Source organism: Acomys minous, assembly GCF_964271855.1.
Source record: "Acomys minous genome assembly, chromosome: 2".
Classification (NCBI taxonomy): domain Eukaryota; kingdom Metazoa; phylum Chordata; class Mammalia; order Rodentia; family Muridae; genus Acomys; species Acomys minous.
Window position 1 is genome coordinate 47146426 of NC_140484.1, and position 25123 is coordinate 47171548.

Here is a 25123-nt window from a genome sequence, read left to right on the forward strand (position 1 = left end):
CTGCCCTCCAGGATCTGACTCCTCATCTTTCACAGCTATTTATACTTCTTCACACGCCCTGCACTACTGCCCGAATCAAACACAAAGCCTCTGCAATGTAAAAACCTCCCCCAGGGGCTGGAAAACAGTCACTTTGGCCACTTCCTAAACAATTGCTTCATTAATTTTTTTAGCCATTTATATTTGGAGGAGGGTAGAGAGGGGAGTGAACTATTAACTCAGATACTTGCCTTTTAACAAGTTGAAACCTTCTGCAGTGTGTGGCAAAGGATCAGGTCTTTGCGACCTTTCTACGGTGGAAGAAGTACCCTGAAGAGGCAATGTTGGATCCATGTCCCGGAAGCCTCCCCAGAAACTCCAAAAGGTGGTTGAGGGGTTGGCCCAACTCATGGCCTCCGGGCCCCGGTGAGTCTGCGCACTAGTTCTCATCCCTTGCCCTGAGGGAGGACTGTTGCCCTTGACAACCCGGGTGGCCTGAGGAGCTTGACAACCAGCCAGACGCTAGACTCTGTGCTTGCTGCCTCTGATGGCTATGCAGCCACGTCTAGCACTGAGAGAACCACCCACCATCATCTGTGTCTTCAGCCTGGGCCTGGGCCTGATAGACTGAAGCTGGATCCTTGGGACTTGGGGCGCGTAAAATGTGAGGTAAACGGCGTGCCGCTTTACCTTTGCTAAGTGTCGAAATGGACACGGAGTCTGGAGAAAGGGAGCTAAGGAGGGGGAGAGAGAGTAGGCACATCTCCATTCTCCATCTTTTATACTCTCTCATTTTGACCATTTTTTAAAAAAAACTTTTATTTATAGTTTCTGAGATGTGGGGTCTCACTGTATTATCCAAATTGCTCTCGAATTCCTGGGCTGAGAAATCCTCCTGCCTCGACCTCACAAGTAGCTGCCAGGAACTATTTATTATCATCCACTCTTTCTAGATTTCGTCTAGCACTGAGTGCTGCTTATGGATGTATCATAAAGTGAGTTGGAAAGTAAAATATTTAACATCACTGTAACATTAACGTTCCCCACTAGTCACCTTAAGTAAAAGTATTCATTTAAAATATCCGTCAGAAAAGGGGGGAAGGGAAAGGTGGGCAGGGCAACTGGACGCATGTGGCCAGGGAATTAAGCAGGACTGGCCACGAACATGTGGAAATGAACTTTTTGGTTTCTTCAAAGTGATTTGAAGTTGGTTTTGAAAATCAAAAGTTAGAACACACCGTCGAAGGAAGTATGGGCAAAATGTTGAGACAGTAAGCTGGGTATCTAGTTACCTTGTGCATCGGCTGGCTTTCAGGAAAAGGTTGCTGCCGGAGTTGATAGGCTGTGAAACGGAAGAGGCCCAGTGAAAGCAAGTGGACAGGAAGCACTTCGTGAGGGAATCCATGTGTCCTCTGGAGAGGCTGGCCTTCATTCTCCTGTTTTTATTAAAATCAAAATCGTTTTTGAGATTGGTGAGATGGCTCAGTGGTCATGAGTCTTGCCGCTTTTTGCAGAAGACCTGAGCTCAGTTCCTAGCATCCATAACAAGCAGCTGACCTATGTGAGCAACACACACACACACACACACACACACACACACACACACACACACACACACACACACACACACACCAAGGCTCAGGAAGCATCATGGAAGAGGAGGTAGGAAGATTTAAAGTCAGAAGTTGGGGAAGGGGCTATGAAACATTGTCCTCAGGGCATAACCCGGGTGATGCACTCATGAACTCACTGCAGGTGTGGTCACCTGCACAAGATTAGCGCCATCAACATTTTCATCATGAGAGAGGACGGGACCCTGAGGGACAGTTGACAGTTAATGGTGCCTGAGGGAAGAGTGATCACTTTCTTCAGTGGTGTAATCCACGATTGTGGAAATCGCCTCCTCCCCATGCTCCTGAAGGCAAACCTACTTCACTCAGCAGGTCAGATGCAAAACAGACAGGAGAATAAGGAAGGGGCTTGTTGGGAAGAAAAAGACTTTTGTCAGAAGATGAGGAAATAAGACAGAATAATAGGGAGGGAGGGAAGAAGGACTAAAATGCATCATACATATAAATGAAACTGCCCATAATTAAAAACTAATTATTTTTTAAATCATTTTTAATTACTTTAACTTTATGATGACAATAATGGGTTTTATTTCTGCTGAAGACACTGAGGATAAACAACAGGCATGGTCTCTCTCTAACTGTTCCAAAATATCTGTGCTACTTTTGGCATGTGACCATTGAGCTAAAAAAACAAAACAAAATGAAACAAAACAAAACAAAAACAACCAAATGACTTGGGTTTGTTTTGTTCTTGTTTTTGTTTGCACTGGAAACATAAATTTAGTGAAATTGATGTTTTATAGTAAGTGCCATTTAAGAGAGAACTTGAAAAATCTCAGTTATAAGCAAATACAAACACTAACATAAATGTCTTCATTGACAAAAATATACCCAAATGCCATAATTTTTAGAAAATTTTAAATAACATGCTAGGTATGTTCAAAGTCTTTTTAAAAATATTTTATTTTTATTTTTTCTTAATCTTTGTGGCTTTATTTTTTAAATTAATTTATTCTGATTACAACTCAACTGTTCTCCCATCACTCATATCTTTCTGTTCCTCCTACCCTTCCACCCTCACCCTATTCCCCTCCCTTAGGTCCATGTCTGAGGAGGATCTCCTCCCCCACTTTATGGTCACAGGCTAACAAGTCTCATTTTGGTAGTCTGCCTATTCTTTCTTTGGGTGCCACCAGGGCTCCCCACGAAGAGGAAGTCATCAAATGTGGGTCACCAGAGCTCATGTCAGAGTTAGTCCCTGCTCTCCACATAACTGTGGAGGATGTCCTGTCCATTGGGCTGATCAGAGTAGGGGTTCGGTGTTTACAACTTGTATTGTCCTTGGTTAGTGCAATAGTTTGAGCAGATATCCCTGGGCCTTGATCCACCCATTATGATGTTCTTCTTGTAGGTTTCTAAAATCCTCTGGATCCTTCTATTTCCCCATCTCCTGTATTTCTCTTGCCTAGAGTCCCAGTAGGATGTCCTCACATCTGTCTCAAAACCTATTGGTAAGTGAAGGCATTCATGGGGCATGCCTTTTGGGCTAGTGTCCAATTATAAGTGAGTATATACTGTGTCAGTCTTTCTGTTTCTGGGTTAACTCACTCAGTATGATCGTTTCTAATTTCCTCCATTTGTCCACAAATTTCTGGATTTCCTTGTTTTTAATAGCTGAGTAGTATTCCATAGTGTAAATGGACCACAGTTTCTTTATCCATTCTTCAACTGAGGGACATTTAGGCTGTTTCCAGGTTCTGGCTATTATGAATAAGGCTTCTATGAATATGGTTGAGCATATGTCCCTATTGTGTGGTGGAGCATTTCCTGGGTATATTCCAAGGAGTAGAATAGTTGGGTCTTGAGGAAGCCCTATTCTCATTTTTCTGAGAAAGCACCAGATAGATTTCCAAAGTGGTTGTGCCAGTTTGCATTCCTACCAGCAATGAAGGAGTGTTCCTCTCTCTCCACATCCTTGCCAGCATGTGGTGTCACTTGAACTTTTGATTTTAGCCATTCTGATGGATGTAAGATGGAATCTCAGTGTCGTTTTGATTTGCATTTCTCTGATGACTAACAATGCTGAGCATTTCTTTAAGTGTGTCGCAGCCATTTGATATTCCTCTGTTGAGAATTCTCTGTTTAGTTCCAAGCCCCATTTCTCAATTGGGTTATTTGGTTTGGTGGTGTTTAATTTCTTGAGTTCTTTATATATTTTGGATATTAGACCTTTATCAGATGTAGGGTTGGTGAAGATCTTTTCCCAGTCTGTAGGCTGTCGCTTTGTTCTGTTGACAGTGTCTCCTGCCTTACAGAAGCTTCTCAGCCTCAGGAGGTCCCATTGTTGACCTTAAGGCCTGGGCAGTTGGTGTTTTGTTCAGGAAGTTGTCTCCTGTGCCAGTGTGTTCCAGGCTCTTCCCCACTTTTTCCTCTAACCGATTTAATGTCTCTGGTTTTATGTTGAGGTTTAATGCACTTGGACTTGAGTTTTGTGCATGGTGACAAATATGAGTCTGATTGCATTTTTCTACATGTAGACATCCAGTTAGACTAGCACCATTCGTTGAAGATGCTATCGTTTTTCCATTGAATAGATTTGGCTTCTTTGTCAAAAATCAAGTGACCAAATGTGTGTGGATTCATCTCTGGGTCTTCAATTCGATTCCGTTGATCAACTAGCCTATTGCTATGCCAGTACCGTGCTGTTTTAATTACTGTTGCTCTATAGTACAGCTTGAGATCAGAAATGGAGATTCCTCTGGAGGATCTTTTATTGCATAGGATTGTTTTAGCTATTCTGGGTTTTTTGTTTTTTCCGTATAAAGCTGAGGATTGACCTTTCAATGTCTTTAAATTTTTTTCCCTAAAAGATTCAGGCAAGCAGACTTGTTCTTTACTCACTCCTAGATTAGTAATGGGATCATCAGAAAATAAAAACAAACAAATAAATGATTACTTATTTAATTTTATAAAAATCAGGGTCCTTAATTGAGCTGCAGAGTTGCCATATAGTTGGTTCTATTTTTAAAGAAATAATCCTGACCAGTTTATTCCATGACCAGTTTTTTTTTCTTCTAACAATTAAACTGAGCACCTTAAGCACACGCGCACATACTTTTTCTCTGACGAGCAGGTTTATGAGTTTTTCACTTGGATGACTTTACTGTGAACCTCATAAGGATTGCAGAGACACCAGATATTTTACTCCCCAGCTTACCACTCAGTGCTTCCAGTGGTGTGCTGCAAATGGGCATAACTTTATCCATACACACAAAATGACTTCTGTTCCTGTTGTCTGAGAGCGGTGGTTAACAGTGTTCTTGATAATGACACCTCATCATTTCCCTACACAAGTTCTGTGACTGTGTGGCTATCCAGTCACGATAGAGAAATTGAACTTGGCTGCCTGCAAGTCTCAACTCTTGATTGCTCCTCAGAGAGAGTGTCTGAAAGCACACAACTTACTTCAGGAACATACTTTCTCCCCTGTTGTAGTAATAGACGCCAAGAAGATAAATTTTAGAAATTAAAGATCTATTAAAATAACCAAGTCATTAGACTTGAAGCTGCACTATCATTTTGTCAAAACTGTCTTCTTTCAGAAAAGATTGAGGAAAAACCACTGCATGATCAGCCATATGTCATTACCTTTGTTATTAACTTTTATGTCCATATATACATATCACCGATAATTATAGAAGAGGTTATGAATTCAAGAGGGTATGAAGGATACAAGAAGGGTAAAAGGGAAGAAAAGATAGAGAATTTGAAACATACTATATCATATATGAAATTCTCAAATAAAATTTAAAGGAAGAAATTGCAGAATATGATTGACGTTAAGTTAATTGTGAATGTGAATAAATCATTGGGGCCTTACTGAAATTCTCTAATTCTATTCTGTAGTTGAACTTTATTCTTTTTCATCTAGAAATTCTATTAAGTAGCAAGAGATAACATGTGCAATACATTACCATTCCCTAGTCATAGAAAGAGTCTTTTTAACTTAGCAGGTTGTCATTCAGAACAGACAAATGTGCACTAAGGGCTGTGAGAAGTAAAAGTATAGAAAGAAAACTGCTGTGGCATCGGAGTTTGGGAAAGTTGTCAAAACTAAGAATCAGATTGAGTTTTCTCTGAGAAAGAGCATGCATATGTGTTTTGTGTTCTTCTGTAGAAGTCTGATAATAAAGATATCACCGACGATTAGAAACAAAAATCAACCAGAGGAAATTCTGAAAGTATGGGAAGTGGAGAGTCAAAAATATCTGCAGCAAATATTCTGGTTTTAGGGGTGAGTGGCATGCTTTCTTGTTACTGAGGAAAAAGCTCCCTCAACCTATCTGAATAGAAGGGGGTTTGTTTTGGCAAATCCTTACTGAAGGGATGGAGTCCATCCTGGCTAGGAGGATACGGCAGTGGACAGGAGAGGCACAACTGTGGGAAAAGGAGGCTTTGGACTTGCTGGCCACCTTGCATCTGTGTTCAGGAATCAGAGAATAAGCAGGAAATGGGGCCTGGCTACAAAGCACCGATGCCCACCTCTGATAACTTTCTCCAGCAAGGCTCCACCTCTTAAAGATTCGATAAGTAGGACCCCCAGCACAGTAACAAGTGGGCAGGCCAGGCTTCCTGTGGGGTTGGGGATGCGGTCTCTGACATGGACTCTGTTTTTTGATCACTTCCCCCTGATGGTACTTCCTCACCTGGCCACAGGAGAAGGGGATGCATTCAGTCCTGATGAACTGGGGTGGATGGGTAGGGAAGCTCCCCTTCTGAGGAATGGGTGGGGGGGGGGGTTGAAGAGGGAGTGACTGTGACACTGGGAGGAGAGGAGGGAGGGGGCTATGATCAGGATGTAAAGTGAATAAATAAACAAATTAATAACAATAATTAGAAAAAAATTCAACAACCTTCCCAAACATCAGCACCAGCCAGGGATGAGAGCCCAACATGTGATTCTGTAAAAAGGCACCCCACACTCACACAAGGGTTTAACATGTGATTCTGTGAAAGGCACCCCACATTCATACAAGTTCTCAACATGTGACTCTATGAAAGGCACCCCACACCCAGACAAGGTCTCAACGTGTGATTCTGTGAAAGGCACCCCACATCCAGACAGGGGTTCAACATGTGATTCTATGAAAAGCACCCCACACTCCAAGCACAGCAGTAAGACTTAATTCTGATTCACTAAAACTCAATGCTTTAAATAATGGTAGTTTGAGGGTGACCTTGTACCTAGAAAGGAATGTATTTGAACAACTAAGATGCAAAAGCTTCTTTTAAGAAACATGAAGGTTTTATTCATCTATAGCTTTTGTCTCGTCTCCCAGCCCTTCATAAACAAATGTGTGCTAAGGTAGGAGCATATCAAGTGAATCACCACACCCAAGGAGATCCAGCAGTCTGAATGAATTACCAAACATAAAAGTATGTATGCGTTTGTTAGTTTAAAAGAGGTCTATTGCAGAGTCAGGCAGATCTCTGTGACTTTGAAGCCAGCCTGGTCTACAAAGCAAGTCCAGGACAGCCAAGGCTACGCAGAGAAACTCTGTCTCGAAGAACAAAAACAAAACAAAACAAAAAAAGAAAAAGAAAAGAAAAGGGAAAAAAGTGGCTTATCATTGATCTCTTTTAATTATTGTACTCATGTCTGTACCGTAGGAGAAATATACAGTTCTGTTCAATTATAAACCCATGAGATTAAAGCTTACCTTGTTCTATTAACAAGCACCAAGAAGTTAGGAAAATCACATGCTTTTGTCACCAGCAAGGAGAAAACTCTTTTATGGGTTTCAAGTTTTCCTCTGAATTTTTAGGCCATGCAGACTGGCTGTCCAAGCTGTTTCACGAGAATTCTTATCTCTATGGTGACAGACCACTCCTGGGAATAGAGGGAAATATCTTAATCTGCTCTCCCAGATTCACACGCATACTGCCGTCCTCTGCAGTCTGGTTGGCTGGTTGGTTGGTTGTTGAGTTTAATAGTATGAATGAGACCGCCCAAAACCCAATGGCAAGCTCTGAATTAAGAATCATTTTTTCAATAAGAAAACTTGAGCTTGTCCCTCATACACCAGGAGAGCTCTTCACAAAGTCTTGGCTTGTCCTTCCTGGACAGGTCCTGTGTCTGGTGCGACCAATGAGAACTCCATAGTTAGTGCATGACCAGTTTACATTCATCTTTTGTAAAGACGTTAACTGCTTCTCGAGTTTACTGAAACTGTGTTTTCTATTACATCATTTCAATACTAACAGCTCTCCCTTCTCACAGGTTATCCAGATCATGATCGGCATCTATCATGTACTCATGTGGTATTTCCTGTTGCTGTTGTACATGGGACAAATTAAAGGAGTATTCGGGACTTATGAACCTTTAACTTACAAAATGGGAACTGCTTTATGGGGATTTGTTGTGAGTATTTGTTGTGTTGATCTTATTAACGCAGTATATAATATTGATTAGGAAAGGAGACGGTAGGGGGCCAGTTTCTAAACAAGGTTTTCAGAAGACTAGTATAACTAACTGTCATTTACTGACTTATTCAAAATCTAATTTCCTTTTTCAATAAATGTGTATTGAGCACCTTTAATCTACAAGTGCTAGCCAAGAAATGTAGACATGACAGAGGATGACGACCACCATGTGGACTATATCCCTAGCTTTTTTACCTCCACATCCATTAGCATGGTTAGTTTTCAGTTTTGCTATTATCTGCACTCCAGTGTAATTTCTAGACAGCCACAGGGAAGAAGGAAAATTCTGAGTGTGGGGATCCCTACAAGTCAAGGGAAAAATATATCACAAGACGTAAAGGAAAATCAGCCCTATCCTCCTGTCAACCTGTCAGTAAAATAAAGGTTGAAAACTGACTCCCAGAAACCATTCGTAAACATGACAAGTAGTTTCAGTAAAATGATGACATGAAATCCTTGCTAGGTTTGGTTTAGGAAAATGGAAGAGCTGAGTAATTTTTATATTTATTTTTTTCATTTACTTTTTGATAGTTCCATACATGTGTACAATGCATTTTTATCATATATACCTGACCCCTTCCCTCCAACTCTGCCTCCAACACATCTTCTTTCCAACTTCATGTCCTTTTTTTTTCTATCATGTCTTTTGCTGGTGTGTGTGTGTGTGTGTGTGTGTGTGTGTGTGTGTGTGTGTGTGTGTACCAGAATAAAAAAATAAGTGATATCATACCAATCACATATTTATGTTGCCAAGAAATAATGGATTTTAGTGAATAAATATCTATGGACATGTTCTCCAGTTAGTATTAATTTCACTCCCTAGAAAAGATATCATTGCGTCTGGTGATGCTCTGCATTTTTACATCTAAAGAGCAAAAGCTGAGGATGTTCCTAAGCATCTTACAGTGCATAGAATGTAAATGCAAAGAATTATAACCATTAATGTACATGGTGCTAAGGCAAGATAACAAAGGGGGGAAACATTGTCATTGGATTTGAGAAGCTTGTGGAAGATTTCCTACAAAAGCTATAAGTATCTCAATGTATCAGGAAAAAAAGACATGAGCTGAAAGTGAGAGTAGGCATGTGAAGCAGCTACTTAAGGGGATGAGAGAGTGTGGAGTGGCCATTTGGGAAAAGTGAGGGAGTATATTTGGCCTATGGAAAAATGATTTGATCCTTATATAGTTTTAAGGACTTGAGGTTTAAGAACATGACTGAATAGTGAGATAAGTCTTTACTCAAGCCCTGTTCACCTGCGTGGGTGCAGATGTGAAGCAGGAGTAAAACTACATTTCATCAGGATTTTGGTTAAAAGACTCAATTTTTATTTTAAATTGTGTGTGTTGGGGGGGGGGGGTAACACCAGAGTTGAGAATGGATATAGGGGGGTGTTTGTAATGACTGATGCTGGTGATGAAAGAATACAGTAGGGAGCAGAAGGCCTGAGAGAATGTATAAGGTAAAAAAAACATTGCTAGAGCTTAAGGCCAGAGAGCATCCTCCAGAAAGATGACAGCAAGTAGTGGTAAGAGTGAATACATAACACTGAGATTTAAAAGGACCAACAAAGACAGGAGGATTAATATGTATATTAAGTAATTTTTATAAAGGCTTCAAGGGAAAATGCCAAGAATCACATACACAGGGTAAGTAGAATGGGACAGACACATAAATCACTAAAGATTACGTGATTTAGGAGAGATCTCAGAAGGTCAAAAATTAAAATCATCTAGAAAAGGGTTAATGACTAAGCAGCCAATGGGGGACTTCAAGCACAGGGATGGTGGATGGTAGAATGTGAAACACTTGTCTCAAATCTAGAATAAAAGACGTGGAAATAGACAATTGGAATAAAAAAAAAACTACTTTTCTTTAACAAAGATGATCTCCTGGCTGTTTCAGAAGAGGTAAGATATAATGCCGTCTAGGGCATCTGCCTTTATCTATAAGCTGAGTCAGAGTGCCCAAGGACAAAACCCAAACAGGCCATGGTAATCAGCAATCCACTGCCTCGTCAATAAGAAATGGTGCATTTGGCTCATAAGTAAAAAGCACATGGAAGAAAGAAGAAAACAGAAAAGATAAGAAAAAGCTCAGAGAAGTGACTTGTGTCCCTTTGTGTTTCACTGCATGCTGTAAAATCACTTCAGGGGGCAATGAAGGAGGCATCTTGGTGAGCAGAGTGGTCGCAGCCCAAGCAGGAAAAGCTGACTTCAACCCCAGCACCCTTAACACGCCAAGCATGATGTGCACTTGTTGTCTCAGCTCTGCGGAGGCAGAGACAGAATCCTGGCACTCACCCATCACCCAGTCAAATCTAATTAGGAATCCTAGATCCCACTAAGAAATCTTTCTCCAAAAAAAAGAAATGCACTGCTCCTGAGGAAGCATACCCAAGTTAACCTCTGGCCTACACACGCACACAAGCACACAGCACAACTAACGCTTTCAGTAAATCATCTATATCTTTAAAATGTAATCAACATAAAACTTGTCATTTAGATAATAAACTTTCAAAGACTTTGTCCAAAACACTCCAACAAAAATTTTTATAAGATACACTCTATTCATGTATAAACTTTCAAAGAATAAATAAAATATTTTAAGATAATCATATAAATTTTTATATTTTTATAAATGGTTTTTAATTTATTTCCTGTGTATTTGAGTTTTGCCTACATGTCTGTACATCACATGAATGTAGTGACTGAAGAAGCACAGAGACTGTGACGGCATGTACGCGACCTACGTAACCTCAAGCCAGTCAAAAATCTGAGCATGGGAAAGGGAAAGTGCACACTAAGTCCCACCCCAACCAAGGAGCAGTTTGTAGGTGGCACCCACTGGGAAAGAGGACTTCAATTCTCTTCCGTAGAGCACAGCAATTATTTGGAGTGTCAATCACACTCCTGGGCAGGCCTCAAGCTCAAGAACAGCCAAACAACACCAAACAGACTCCATGGGGTTTTGTGTGCTCTCACTGTGGTGCTTTTGGTTCCGTGTTTTATTCTGTTTTGCTTTGCTTGCCTCTTTGTTTGGGAGTGATGTTATTGTTTGTTTGCTGGCTTGTTTGCTTTGAGGGGGGAAAAAGAACATCAACTTGGATGGATAACTTGGAAGGGGGAAAGAATATGCAACTCTTAATGTGATTTTTTTTAAAAGTATGGAACATGACTGCTACTTTTCAAAAACTTAACCTAAAATCACTAAAACAGAAAAGAGAGGGGCTGGAGAGATGATTTGGCAGCTTAGAGGACTGACTTCCTGTTGTGGCGAAGGACAAAGGTTTGCAACTCAGTTCCAGGATATGTTATGTCCACTTCTGACCGCTCCAGGAAATGCATGCATACACATTTATACACATAAATAAAAATAAGTAAAAATTAAAAATAAAAAAGACAGAGTACTTCGTGGAAGTGGTAGAGCCTAATTTTAATTAACACAGAAGTGCTTTGTACTGCTAAGAAAACAGAATCCTGTAAGGACATAATAGAATGCCTTCTAAAATAATTTTTATCAAAGACAAGGTGGCTGGGAAGATTACTCAGTGTATAGAGTGCTTTCTCTGCATGCAGTCATGAAGACTGGGTTCAAATCCTCAGAATCCACATAAAAGCCAGGCACGGCTGCACATAGCAGTAACAACAGCAGTGTGGGGTGGGGACAACCAAATTCCAAACACTCAGTGGTCAGCTAGCCCAGCTGAAACAGCAAACCTCCAGTTCACTGAGAACCCCTTCCTCAAGGCAATAAGGTGAGGAGAAAGATGCCTGATGAGACTTTTACATGTGTATAATTAGATGTATGCACCTGCACACTCATGTGCATAAACTACACACATATACCAGACATGCATGCATGCATGCATAAATATAGAAATAAGCAAAGCAAAACCATGGGCATCCTGTGGCTTTTATGGTGACTCTGGCCTCTCAATAAAGAGGTTATTTTGTCACAGTCATAGTGTCTAATGAATTTATGGGACACTTTTTCCATACCTGGCTGTATTCACAGTCATTATAGTCCCTGGTTTTTTACCAGGAACAAGAGAAGTTGGAATAACACCGAAATGAGTTTTATAATAGGTATCATATCACCAAACTTGGTCCTGGGTTTAGGCAGGCTTAAGAAGCCATCGTCATGTACCACAACCTAAACCCTCCCCAGTGTCCTCTGCTTATGCCTGTCGTGACCCTCTTGTGACTTTCAATACCTGTCACCATTTGAAAACATCATTACATCATAATGGAATCTCATCTCGACCTCTTCTACTTCTTTGTTACTATTATAATTCTGAAAAATTATTGGCCTGGAAGATAGAGTTGTTTCAAAGCATATTTAAATTGCTGAGCATTATCAATGAGTATTTACCAATATATGCTTGTGTCTAGTTTATCATTTCAGGAGCCTGCACAGTAAGAGCAGCAAACCATCAAAATAGATACATGGTAAGTTGAAAAGCTTGGGATGTCTCTAGTACACGTTTTCACAAAACAGAAAAAGAGATTTAGTGAAAAGATAGTGTTGGGGCCAGAGAGATAGCTCAGCAATTAAAAGCATGTGCTGCTCTTACAAAAGACCAGAGTTCAGTTCTCAGTGCCCACATTGGCTCACAACTTCCAGTAACTCCAAGAGATCGGTCTCCCTTTTCTGGCTTCTTAAGGCAAATGCACTCACATGCACACACACACACACACACACACACACACACACACACACACACACACATCTTTAGAATAAAGGAAAAATCGTCTCTTAACAAACAATAAAGGAATCTACCACTCCTAAATGAGGGGAAATGAGGGGAAAAAATAACAACCTGAGAGCAGATTACTTACTGTAGACCAGATACACTAGCTAACAATCATGATGACTACCTGACAAAATATCTAAATTTAAATAACAATTTTGTTTGGATTTCTACCCTTATGAATAGTGTGATTAAATATTATTTACAGAATCTAAAGCCTCTCTTCCATGTGAACATTACTGTACTCTAATACTTCATTTTCTGGTCTATCCACCTGGGAATATGGTTGTACTTTGTTTCAAAGTAGAGAATTTTCCAACAACAAAAAAAAATCTCTCCGTGGTGTAGATGGAATAAAAAACATTAAAATTTTAGACCTAAAAGATAGCTTAGAAATCAATTGATCTAATTAAAATTTTTATTATAATTTATTCACATTATATCCTTATTGTTATCCTCTCACTCTTATCTTCCAATTCTCACCCTCCCTCCTTCTTCTACCTTATTACCCTCCCTTAGACCTCTGACAGAGGGGGGAGGCCTCCTCCCCCACCATCTGACCACAGCCTATCAAGTCTCATCTGGATAACCTGCATCCCCTTCCTCTGTGTGCCTGCCAAGGGGGAAGTGATCAAATTGCAGGTAGCAGAATTCATATCAAAGGCAGTCCCCCACTGTCCCTCCCCCCGCCCCACCCCCACGCATCCAGGGAGGATGAGCTGTCCATTGGCTTATCTTAAAAGGGAGGTCTAGGTTCTCTGCATGCATTGTCCTTGGTTAGTGCATCAGGTTGTTCAGGCCCCTCTGGGCCCAGATCTACTGACCTTGATAGTCTCCCTGTTGGGCTCCTGGCCCCCTCTGGGTTCTTCCATTCCCCCCACTCTTCCATACTACTCTCAGCACTCTGCCCAGAGTCTGGCTGTGAGTCCCACAGTATCTGTCCCAGTCCTCCGATGGGTGGAGTCTCAGAAGACATCTATGTCAGGCTAATATCCACTTAAAAGTCAGTATATGCCAAACGTGTCTTTTGGGTCTGGGTTACCTCACTCAGGATGATTCTTTCTAATTCCATCCATTTGCCTACAAATTTCAAGATGTCCTTGTTTTTAATAGCTGAGTAGTATACCATTGTGTAAATGTACTACAGTTTCTTTATCCAGTCTTTGGTTGAGGGACCTCTAGGATGTTTCTAGATTCTGGCTATTATGAATAAAACTACTATGAATATAGTTGAGAAAATGTCCTTTAGTAACTTCCTAAAATTCAATGAAAATGAAGGTACAACATACCCAAATGGGACACAATGCTAAGAGGAAAGTTCATAGTACTAAGTGTCTTCATAGAGAGATTGAAAACATCTCTTAAAGCAACTTAATGGCACACCTGAAAGCCCTAGGGAAAAAAGAAAAGAAACAGACACACCCAAGAGGAGTAGTTGGCTGGCAATAATCAAAATCAGAGCTGAAATCAGTAAATTAGAAACAAGGAGAACAATTCAAAGAATCAATGAAACTAATAGCTGGTTCTTTGAGAAAAACAAGATAGACAAATCCTTAACAAAACTAACTAAAAGATAGAGAGACACTATCCAAATCAACAAAATCATAAACGAAAAGAGAAAGATAACAAAAAACACCTAGCAAATGCAAAGAATCATTAGGTCTTACTTCAAAAGCCTATATGCCACAAAATTTGAAAATCTAAATGGACAATTTTCTTGATAGATTTAGGCTTTTTGTTACTTCTGTTTTTGTTGAGGTTCAGCTTTAGTCTGTGGTGTTCTGATAGGATTATTTCAATCTTCTTGTATCTGTTGAGGCTTGCTTTGTGACCTACTATATGGTCAATTTTGGAGAAGGATCCATGAGGTACTTAGAAAAAGGTATTATCATTTGTGTTTGGGTAAAAGTTCTGTAGGTTTCTATAGGTCCATTTGATTCATGATATCTCTTAGTGTCATTATTTTATGGTTTAGCTTCTATTTCATTGATATGTCCTTTGATGAGAAGAGAGTGTTGAAGTTTCCGACTATTAATGTGTGGGACTGAAGCGTGGTTTAAGCTTTATTAATGTTTCTTTTACAAATGTGAGTGCACTTTTGGGGCATAGATGTTCAGAATTGCAATGTCACCTTTTGAAATTTCCTCTGATGAGTATGAAATGTCTTTCCTCATCTCTTTTGATTAGCTTTGGTTGAAAGTCTATTTTATTAGATATTAGAATGGCTACTCCAGCTTTCTTCTTGTGTCTGCTTACTTCAAAGACGTCCTTCCAGCCCTTTACTCTCAGGTAATGCCTATCCTTGTGTTTGAGGTGTGTTTCTCGTATGCAGCAGAAGGCCGGGTCTTATTTACACATCCATTCTGTTAGTCCGTGTCTTTTAATTGGAGAGTTGAAACCATTGATGTTGAGAGAGATTAATGACCAGTGACTGTTAGGTCCTTTTATTTTGATGTTGGCTGTGGTAGTGTGTTTGTGTGCTTGTCTAGTTTTGTTTTGCTAAAGTGAAGTTATCTCTTTCCTGTGTTTTCCTGGGTATAGTTGGCCTCCTTGGGTTGAAGTCTTCCTTCTAGTAGCTTCTATAGGGCTAAATGTGCTAATTTTAAATTTTTACACATAAGAATCTAAGGATGGACATATGGCTCAGGAATTAAGAACATTGCTGCTCTTACAGAGGACTCATGTTCAATCTCTAGTACCAACATGGTGGCTTACAGCCATTTGCAACTCAAGTCCAAGGGCATCTGATATCCTCTTCTGTCCTCCATGAGCACTATGCACATGTGATACACTGACAAGAATCCAGACAAAGCACCCATAAACAAAGAATAAATAAAATCTCAAAATCCTTTAAAAATAATTCTGATGTCTGTCCAAAGATGTTGATAGGTTGGCCCAGGATTTATTTTTTAATATATTTTATTTATTCATATTACATCTCAATTGTTATCCCATCCCTTGTATCCTCCCATTCCTCCCTCCCTCCCATTTTCCCCTTACTCCCCTCCCCTAAGACTATGACTGAGGGGGACCTTCTCCCCTTGTATATGCTCATAGGGTATCAAGTCTCTTCTTGGGAGCCTGCTATCCTTCCTCTGAGTGTCACCATGCCTCCCCATCCAGGGGACGTGGTCAAATATGAGGCACCAGAGTTCGCGTGAAAGTCAGACCCCACTCTCCACTCAACTGTGAATAGCATCCTGTCCATTGGCTAGATCTGGGTAGGGGTTTGAAGTTTACTGCACATATTGTCCTTGGCTTGTGCCATAGTCTGAGCAGGACCCCAGGCCCAGATCTGCCCATCATAATGTTCTTCTTGTAGGTTTCTAGGACCCTCTGGATCCTTCTATTTCCCCATTCTCCCATGCTTCTCTCACCTAAAGTCCCAATAGGATGTCCTCCCCTCTGACCCACTTTCCTGGTAAGTGAAGACTGTCATGGGACATGCCCCTTGGCCTAGTGTCCAGATATAAGTGAGTATATACCATTTGAGTCTTTTTGCTTCTGGGTTAACTCATTCATTATGATCACTTCTAGTTCAATCCAGTTGTCCACAAATTTCTGGAATTCTTTGTTTTTAATAGCTGAGTAGTATTCCATAGTATAAATGTACCACAGTTTATTTATCCATTCTTCTACTGTGGAACACTTAGGCTGTTTCCAGGTTCTGGCTATTATGAATATGTTTGTGCAAATGTTCTTGTTGTGTCCTGTTGGCGCAGGATTTTAAAACCCAGGATTCAAACATATCAACTGTTATTAGATTTTATTTCTACAGAGTCACCATTTCTTAATCAGTTTTCTTTATTTTTTAAATCTTTCAGTCAAACATCTCAATCTTTCTTACAGCTGACTCACAGGATTATAAAATATAAAGGTTTGAGAATTGATGGAATTCAAAATTTGGCAGAATGTGATAATGAATTCATGTCTCCTCTAAATTAATAAGATTTCATGTAAACCAGAAAAATGGCAAGCACAAGCACACTTTGAAAGCTTCACAAACTATAAAGAAGTTTTAACTCATTTTTTTTCTAGTTAAAAATGACAAATAAAGGAACACACAAAAACATCCAAAATACTTATTCTGATGTTGTATGGTTACTTCATGTCTCTTTTCAGCTTCTCTGCGCCCTGTCCCTGAACATACTCTGCATACTTGTTTCGGTCTTTGCAGCAAGCCTGACAATAGTGGAATTGGTTCGCTTCCGTACTGTGTCATATAGGAATTATGGACAAGCAGTAAGTAACTGAGTCTATAGAAACATCTTTCTACTTATGTTTGAAATAATATTTTATTCTTTGAAAATTTCACACAATATTGTTTGATCATATTCACCACCCATTTTTCTCCCAACTCCATTCAGATCCATTCTCATCTCCCGTTCCCAGTTTCACTTTTCTGTTTCATTTATTTCAATAACCAGTGGAGCCTATTTTGGGCTGCCCTTATATTCACAGGTGTCAGTCTGTCCACTGGAGTATATTTAAGCTACCTAGGGCTATGTCCCTAAAGAAAACTAATTCTCCTTGCCTAGAATTGTCAACTGTAAAGTAGTCCCTTAGTTAGGGATAGAGACTCCTGAGCTGCCTCACCCCAATCTTTTCATGGTAGAATGTTGATTCATTTGACCTTGTGTGCAACTGGCATCTGCTACAAGAAAACACAGGTGCTGTGAATTTGTGCGTCCTGTGGCCCTGGCTTGTCCAGAAGACACAAAGATGATGCTGGACCTCTGTGAGCTATGGCTGTTAACAAGCTCATTGCCCCCTCTTCCAAGATGATTCCTGAGCTGTGTGCCTCTGTATGTATGTATACATGCATGTTGCATGCACATATGTGACGGCCAGAGAATAACTTCAGGTGTTTTTTCTCAGGCATTGTCCATTTTTAATTTTGAGATAGGGCCACTGCCTGAAATTCCACAAGCAGGCTAGGCTAGCTGGCTAGTGAGCTATGGGGATTTACCTGTCTCTGTCACCCCAACACAAAGTGTACACCCTAGCTTTCCCCCCTGCACCTGCACTTGCCCCACCTCTCTTTCTCGGGTTCTGGAAATTGAGCTCACTTTTTCTGTCCTGCCTGCAAGTACTCTACTGACTAAGCCATCCTCCATCCTAGTGCAAAAAGAGTACATTCCTGGACCACTAAACCTTTCACCAAACCAGGAAAGGGGCTCTGATGTTGCCACATGTGTTTAAACCATAAATACCTAGTTATCTCTGACCTCACATAGCTATCTCATAATGGCGTGCTTTTGCATCTTATGTAGATTTTGCTTTAGTGTCTCACTAACTGTCCATCAGTCTTGTTTCTTTGTACCCCAGACATGTGATACATCATACTACCATAAATGTGAATAACCTTGTTGATAACACAAGAGATTTGCTTGGGTTTTATTGGCTTAGAATTCAGATTCATCAGAAGGAAAGATCTCCCATGGTCATAGATCAGTAAGATTAAATTAGTAAAAATAACCATCTTATCAGAGGGAATCTACAGATTCAATGCAATTCAAATATCAACACAATTCTTTACAGACCTTAAAAGAACAATTCTCAACTTCATATAGGAAAACAAAGCACCCAGGATAGCTAAAACAATCCTGAAAAATAGCCAGGCGTGGTGGCGCACACCTTTAATCCCAGCACTCGGGAAGCAGAGGCAGGTGGATCACTGTGAGTTCGAGCCAGCCTGGTCTACAGAGTGAGTCTAGGACAGCCAGGGCAACACAGAGAAACCCTGTCTCAGAAAAAAAAATCCTGAAAAATAGAAGACCTGCTGCTGGAAGTACCACCATCCCTGATCTAAAGCTCCGCTGCAAAGCTATAGTAATAAAACTGCATGGTATTGGCATAAAAACAGACATGGTGATCAATGGAATCAAACTGAAAAAGACCCAGACATAAATCCACACATCTATGGACACCTGATTTCTTTATAAAGAAACAAGAAATACAAACTGGGAGAGGGGAGGGAAAGCATCCTTACCAAATAATGCTGGTAAAACTGGATGACGAAGAATTCAAATAGATCCATATTTATCACCCTGCACAAAACTGAAGTCCAATAAAACTGGATACAATAAATCTAATAGAAGAAAAAGTGGAGAATAATAACCAGAATGCATTGGCACAGGAGACAACTGTCTGAACAGAACATTGATAGTTCAGCCACTAACTGAACTGTGAGACCTCATGAAACTGAAAACCTTTTGTAAGGCAAAGGACAACATGAGTGTGACAGGGAGACAGCCTACTGAATGGGGGAGGCTTTTTACTAACTCCACATCTGATAGATGTCTAAAAGAGATACAGAACTCAAGAAACCAGACATTAACAAACCAAATAATCCAATTTTCAGTAAAGAGAAACACTTAAGGAAATATTCGGCATCCTTAGCTATCAAGGAAATGCAGATCTAACTACTTTGAGATTCCATCTTATACTCATCAGAATGGCTAAGTTCAATAAGACAAGTGACAGCTCATGCTTGTGAGGATCTGGAGAAGTATTGTTTTTTAATTTTTATCTGTATTACCTGTACTATCTGTAGGCCTGGCTAGCAATCAGTCAAGACACAGACACTTGTTATATTTTAAAATAACCTTAGTTAACCTGGGGCAGGGCAGATACCAATCTTCTAAACTACCTCCCATAGTGGGGCAGGCATGGGATCCCTGCCTCAATCCCATGCCATCTGCTTCTAATAACTTCTATCAAGCTCCCTCCCATCCATAATCCCAAATACTTGCTAAGGTTCTTCATCTGGGCTGGCTTCTCCATCCACGCCACCAGCCATGTGCTTCTCCTCCAGCTAACCCATGGCGGCCTTCCTCTCTTCCCTTCAGGTCTCCTCTTTCTCGTGGCAGTCCTTCTTCTTCCCAGAATTCCTCTCTCTCCCAGCCCCACCTATCTCCTCTGCCCTGCCCAGGTGGGATGGCTTTTTATTAAGCAAAAGATGGATCACAGACAGAAAGCAGTAATTAACATCAAAATACATCAGACCATCCCCCAACAGAGAAGGGGAAACACTCCTTCACTGACGGTGGGAGTGTAAAATTGTACAGCAACTATGGAAATCAATATGGCAGTTCCTTGGAAAATTGGCAACTAATCTACCTCAAGACCCAACTATACCACTCTTGGGCATAAACCCAAAGGACCCTCCATTCGACCACAAGGACACTTGCTCAAGTATACTCATTGTGGCTTTATTCAGAAGGCCCATTAACTGGAAAACACCTAGATGTTCCTCAACTAAAGAATGGATAAAGAAAATGTAGTACATTTACAAAATAGAGTGTTATTCAGCTGTTTTTAAAAATCATGAAATTTGCAGGCAAATGAATACAACCAGAAAAAAATCAACCTGCGTGATGTAACCCAGACCCAGAAAGACAAATACGGTACGTATTCACTTATACGTGGACATTAACAGTTAAGTACATGATAATCAGACCCAGAGAGGCTGGGTAAAGAGGAGGGCTCTGGGGAGGATACATGGACCTCTCTGGGAAGTGAAGATAGAATAGATTCCTTGGGTGGACTGGAGGAGAGTGGGGTTGGGAGTTAGAGGGATAAGGTTGGGAAAGGAATGGAGAGAGAGTGTGTGGAGAGACAGCTGGAATTGGGGGGGGGGCATCCAGGGGGCCATGAGGAAACCTAGTGCAGTGGAAACTTTCTGGAATCTCTGACCCTAGTGAGGAGTCCTAGTAATGGAGGATATGGACTCTGAACTGGCCATCTTTCCGTAGCCAGGAGAGGCTTCCAGTGGTGGGAAGAAGGGCTGCGTTAGCTGAGGTGGTCCCATAGAGAGCCCTAAACTGCCCAGGAGGATGCTAGAACAGAGGGTCTCTCTCCAACAACTGACAGCAGGGACACCATTGCCGAAACCAACATCCACACAGCTCGCCGAACAGAGAGAGGTGGAGCTGGTACCTGCATGGAGCCTTCACCCCTACACTGTAGTCTGTTTGGTGCAGGAAGGTGGGTACTCTGCAGGTTATGAAAAGAGAAACCTGGCCACCAACCCAGCCACAAAACCTTCCAACAGCAACCTGACACGCCTGCAAGATCTGCTGAGACAATGGTGACAGAGAACTTGTGAAAATGGACAACCAATGTCTGTCTTAACTTGAGGCCTGTGCCAAAAGAGAGCTGCCCCTCTCCCTCCTCTCCTTCCAGCCCCATCCTTCCTCCCTCTTCCCCCATCCCACCCCCATATTCCTCAGTACAGGGGAATCCCTCTGCCCACCCACCTCAGCTCATCAAGTCACATTAGGACTGAGCACATCCTCTTCCCCTGTGGCCTGGCAAGGCAGCCTCGCCAGGGGGAAGTGATTCAAAAGCACTCCTCCATTGCTGGTGGGAGTGCAAACTTGCACAACCACTTTGGAAATCAATCTGGCACTTTCTCAGAAAATGGGCAATAGTACTACATCAAGACGCAGCTATACCACTCCTGGGCATATACCCGAAAGATGTTCCACAATAAAACAAGGACATTTGCTCAATTATGTTCATAGCAGCTTTATTTGTAATAGAATCTGGAAACAACCTAGATGTCCCTCAACCAAAGAATGGATAAAAAAAACTGTGGTACATTTACACAACGGAATACTACTAAGCTATTAAAAACAAGGAAATCTTGAAATTTGCAGGCAAATGTATGGAACTAGAAAGGATCATCCTGAGTGAGGTAACCCAGACATAGAAGATACACATGGCATATACTCACTTACAATTGGATATTAGCCCAACATTGATGTTTTCTGAGAGACTCCACCATGGGGCAGATCAGGACACATACTGAGACTTGAAGCCAGGATCTGGGTGGAGTGCTGAGAGTTGGATGAAAGAGTATGGGCATGGAAGGACCCAGAGAGTTCAGGAGCCCCACAGGGAAACCATCAAGGCCTGCAGATCTGGGCCCTGGTAAGGGGAGGGGCACTGCACAGCCTGATTCACCAACCAAGGACAATGCATGCAGAGAACCCAGACACCCTGTTCGGATATAGCCAATGGGCAATTCATTCTCCAAGGTTGTTGGGAGGAATGAGGACTGCCTCTGACCTTAACTCTGGTGCCCGTGATTTAATCACTTCCCTTTGGTGGGGTGGCCCTGTGGGCACACAGAGGAAGGAAATACAGGCTATGGTCAGATGGTGAGGGAGGAGGGCCTCCCTGTCAGAAGCCTAGGGTAAGTGGATAGGGTGGAAGAGGGGGAAGGGTGAGAGAATAACAATCAGAATATAATATGAAGAAATGATAATAAGTAAATAAATAAATAGAAGGTTTGAATGGCAGAAGAATGGGTGACAGTAACATAGATACATACATAAGTAGGTAGATAGATAATAGATACATAACATGCATATTAATATATAGATAGATAATAGATACACATTAATACATAGATAACATAAAGATAGATAATATATAGATATATCATATATGCATTTATATACAGGATAAAAATATACATAGATAAATCTATATTAACACACAGATATATAGATAGGCAATAGAAAGGTGGGTAGGTAGGAAAATAGATGATAGATTAGATAGATAGATAGATAGATAGATAGATAGATAGACAGACAGACAGACAGTAACTACATGTCATCAATATTACACTGCTCTGTGCTCAGCTCGCTGTGGAAGGGATGACAATAACACTGGATGGCTTAGGAGGTGTCCCAAAGAAGATCACATAGCCTAGGTCCTGACCAGGATGTTGATGATAGGTGAGCTTAGTAGGAAATGGTATCTAACAGCGCAGGCAAGCTGGGAGAAACAGCACAGTTGAAGAATGCACTGAAGACTGCAGCGGGTGGAGTTGGATCATCGAACACCTCAGAGTACAGGAAAACCCAGGCCTTATGTGGTGTTCCGTGGTAAGGAATGCTGAGGAGAGAAATGGAGGCCCTGAGAAAGCTGACGCCGCTAGCTGTCGGACATCTTGGCAACATACCTGAGTAGAAGAAACAGCAACTGTCTCCCAACTGATAGATCTGAGCTGAATTCAATAAAGCCAATATCACCAGAAAAAAATCATAATCACAAATATTAGCACCAGAAAAGAAAAAAATCCCACACTCAAGCCAGCGTGTTGGTGCCTGCCTGACACCAAGGCACTCTGGTAAGCGAGGCAGTAAGATCGTGAGTTCCAGGTCATCCTGGGATACACAGAAAGTTCGAGGCCAGCTTGGGCTCCACAAAACTCTGTCTCAAGAGAGGGGGGGGTGGAATTACCATGGCTAGAGAGAGAGCTTGACAATTAAGAGCACTTTCTGCTTTTGCGCATGCCTCGTTTGATTCCTAGAAGCTGTGTTAGGTGGCTCACAACCAGGGTATTATGAGCCTCCCTTCAGCATCAAGGGATCTGAGGCACTCTTTTGGCCTCAGCAGGCATGAACATGTGTGCACACACAAACATACATATAAATAAAAACAAATCTTTTCAAATATTTTAATTAAAGTAGGATTGCATCGAGTCCTCCTTTTCTCTCTACCCAACCATTGATGCCCCGCCCCCCACTTTCTCTCAAATGGATAGCCTTTTTCTTTGGTTATTACCATTACATATAGAAAGAGAAATGCACAAATATATAATATAAGCTGCTAAGTCCGTTTTTGTTATGTGTGTGTGTGTGTGTGTGTGTGTGTGTGTGTGTGTGTGTGTGTGATTTAATAGCTGACTTCTGTGTATTTGACAACCAATTAAGGGGCTCATCACTAAGAGAGGCTAATTCTCCCTTTTATTACCTGTCATTAGCTGTCTGTAGTTTCTTGTCTAAGGATAGGATCCCATGAGATTTCATCGTTCAGTATTAACATGTCACTTGTACTTGGCATTGTTCAGGTCTTGTTTAGGCAGCCATTTCTGGCAAAAACAGTCTCACATCACACCACACCCCCATGGTCCTCTGGCTCGTACAATCTTTCCAGCCCCTCTTCCTTAGCATTGGGTGCACAAGCTTTGTTGTAGATGTACCCACTGGGCCGAACTCCCCATGATCCATTGCTCTCTGCATTATATCCAGTTGTGTTTTTCTGTGATGGTTTCCATTTACTGTAAAGAGAAGCTTTGTTTTGATGAGGAGTGGTAACTACATTTAATAACGGGTATAAGGGTGAGTTTTAAAACACAATTTGAAATTATGCTGCTCTAGTAAAGCGGTGGTAGTGGGTTCTTTTGTAAGATCCATGATCTCTCTAGCCCTGGGGAAACTGGCTAAGTTTCAGGTAACAGGCGTGATTTTCCTCCTGTTGAGTAGGCCTTAAGACCAATTAGACAGCTATTGGTTACAGCCAGCATATAAGTGCCACTATTGCACCTTTAAGGATATCTTGCCGTGTTGGTCATCAATGTTGTTCATAGTTATCACAGCTGGACAGAAAAATCCCTCACATGGCATCTAACATAGGACTTGTGGTGCTATGAAAACTAAAGTACAAGAAAAAGGCTTTCAGGTTATCCTACTTTAAATAACCTGAGTCCTATGTACTTAAATGTGTAATATCTTCAGCAACAGAGGCTTACCATCATCCTCTGAGAGGCAACATAGGCCTGGGGGCTGGGGAGCTAGCTTGAATGTTAAATGTCCAAGTATGCATACAAGATTTCAGATCCCTAGAACACACACAAATGCTAGGTGGGCCTAGCAGCACACCTGTAATTCCAGCCTGGGAAAGCAGACAGGGAATCTCAACAGCAAATTGGATAGCAAGACCAGCCACACCAGAGGGTTCTGGGATTGACTGAGAGGCTCTGCCTTGCTTAATAAGGTGGAAAAATCATTAGGGATGGTTTATAGCATCAATCTCAGAGGAGTTTCTACAAACACACACACAATGTACACATACAGTCACACATATGCACATTTGCATACATACATGCATATACAAAATACACACACACACAAGAAAATAGAACAAAAACTAATAACATTTTAACTAGGCCAACTAGATGGCTCAGCAGACTAAAAACAAAAACAAAAAGAAAAAAAAACAAAACTTGCCTTTCCTCCCAAACCTGATGATCTAAATTCAATCCTGGAACCCATAGTGTAAGGAAAGAAACCAACTCTTGGACCTCCAGATAAGCATTATGGCATGAATGTGTACACACACACACACACACACACACACACACACACACACACACACACACATCACATCCACCACCATCCCCATCATCATCATCATTGTCAGCAGCAGCAGCAGCATAATAATAATAATAACCACAATAACCATAAATAACCAGATTCGCTGAAAAGTTTAGATAGTGAATACATTCAGGAGACTAAAACGTTGCTGTAAGAATGACAGG

General features: G+C 41.1%; 1 protein-coding gene across 4 annotated transcripts in view; it reads left to right on the top strand.

Annotated features, from left to right (window-relative positions):
- The first annotated feature begins 443 nt into the window (after positions 1 to 443).
- MS4A13 (membrane spanning 4-domains A13) overlaps positions 444 to 25123 on the top strand; it is a 31445-nt gene continuing 6765 nt past the window's right edge. The window contains exons 1-7 of one of the 4 annotated variants that reach the window (XM_084772289.1): positions 444 to 648; positions 5728 to 5844; positions 7831 to 7971; positions 12428 to 12484; positions 16909 to 17028; positions 20129 to 20195; positions 20662 to 21296. In XM_084772289.1, coding sequence (XP_084628415.1) covers positions 5794 to 5844; positions 7831 to 7971; positions 12428 to 12484; positions 16909 to 17028; positions 20129 to 20195; positions 20662 to 20882 — 657 coding nt within the window. In that variant the 5' untranslated portion in view covers positions 444 to 648; positions 5728 to 5793 and the 3' untranslated portion in view covers positions 20883 to 21296. Of the gene's footprint in view, positions 649 to 5727; positions 5845 to 7830; positions 7972 to 12427; positions 12485 to 16908; positions 17029 to 20128; positions 20196 to 20543; positions 20607 to 20661; positions 21297 to 25123 lie in introns of those variants that run through there. The other 3 variants (XM_084772292.1, XM_084772290.1, XM_084772291.1) reach the window with 3 other exon arrangements.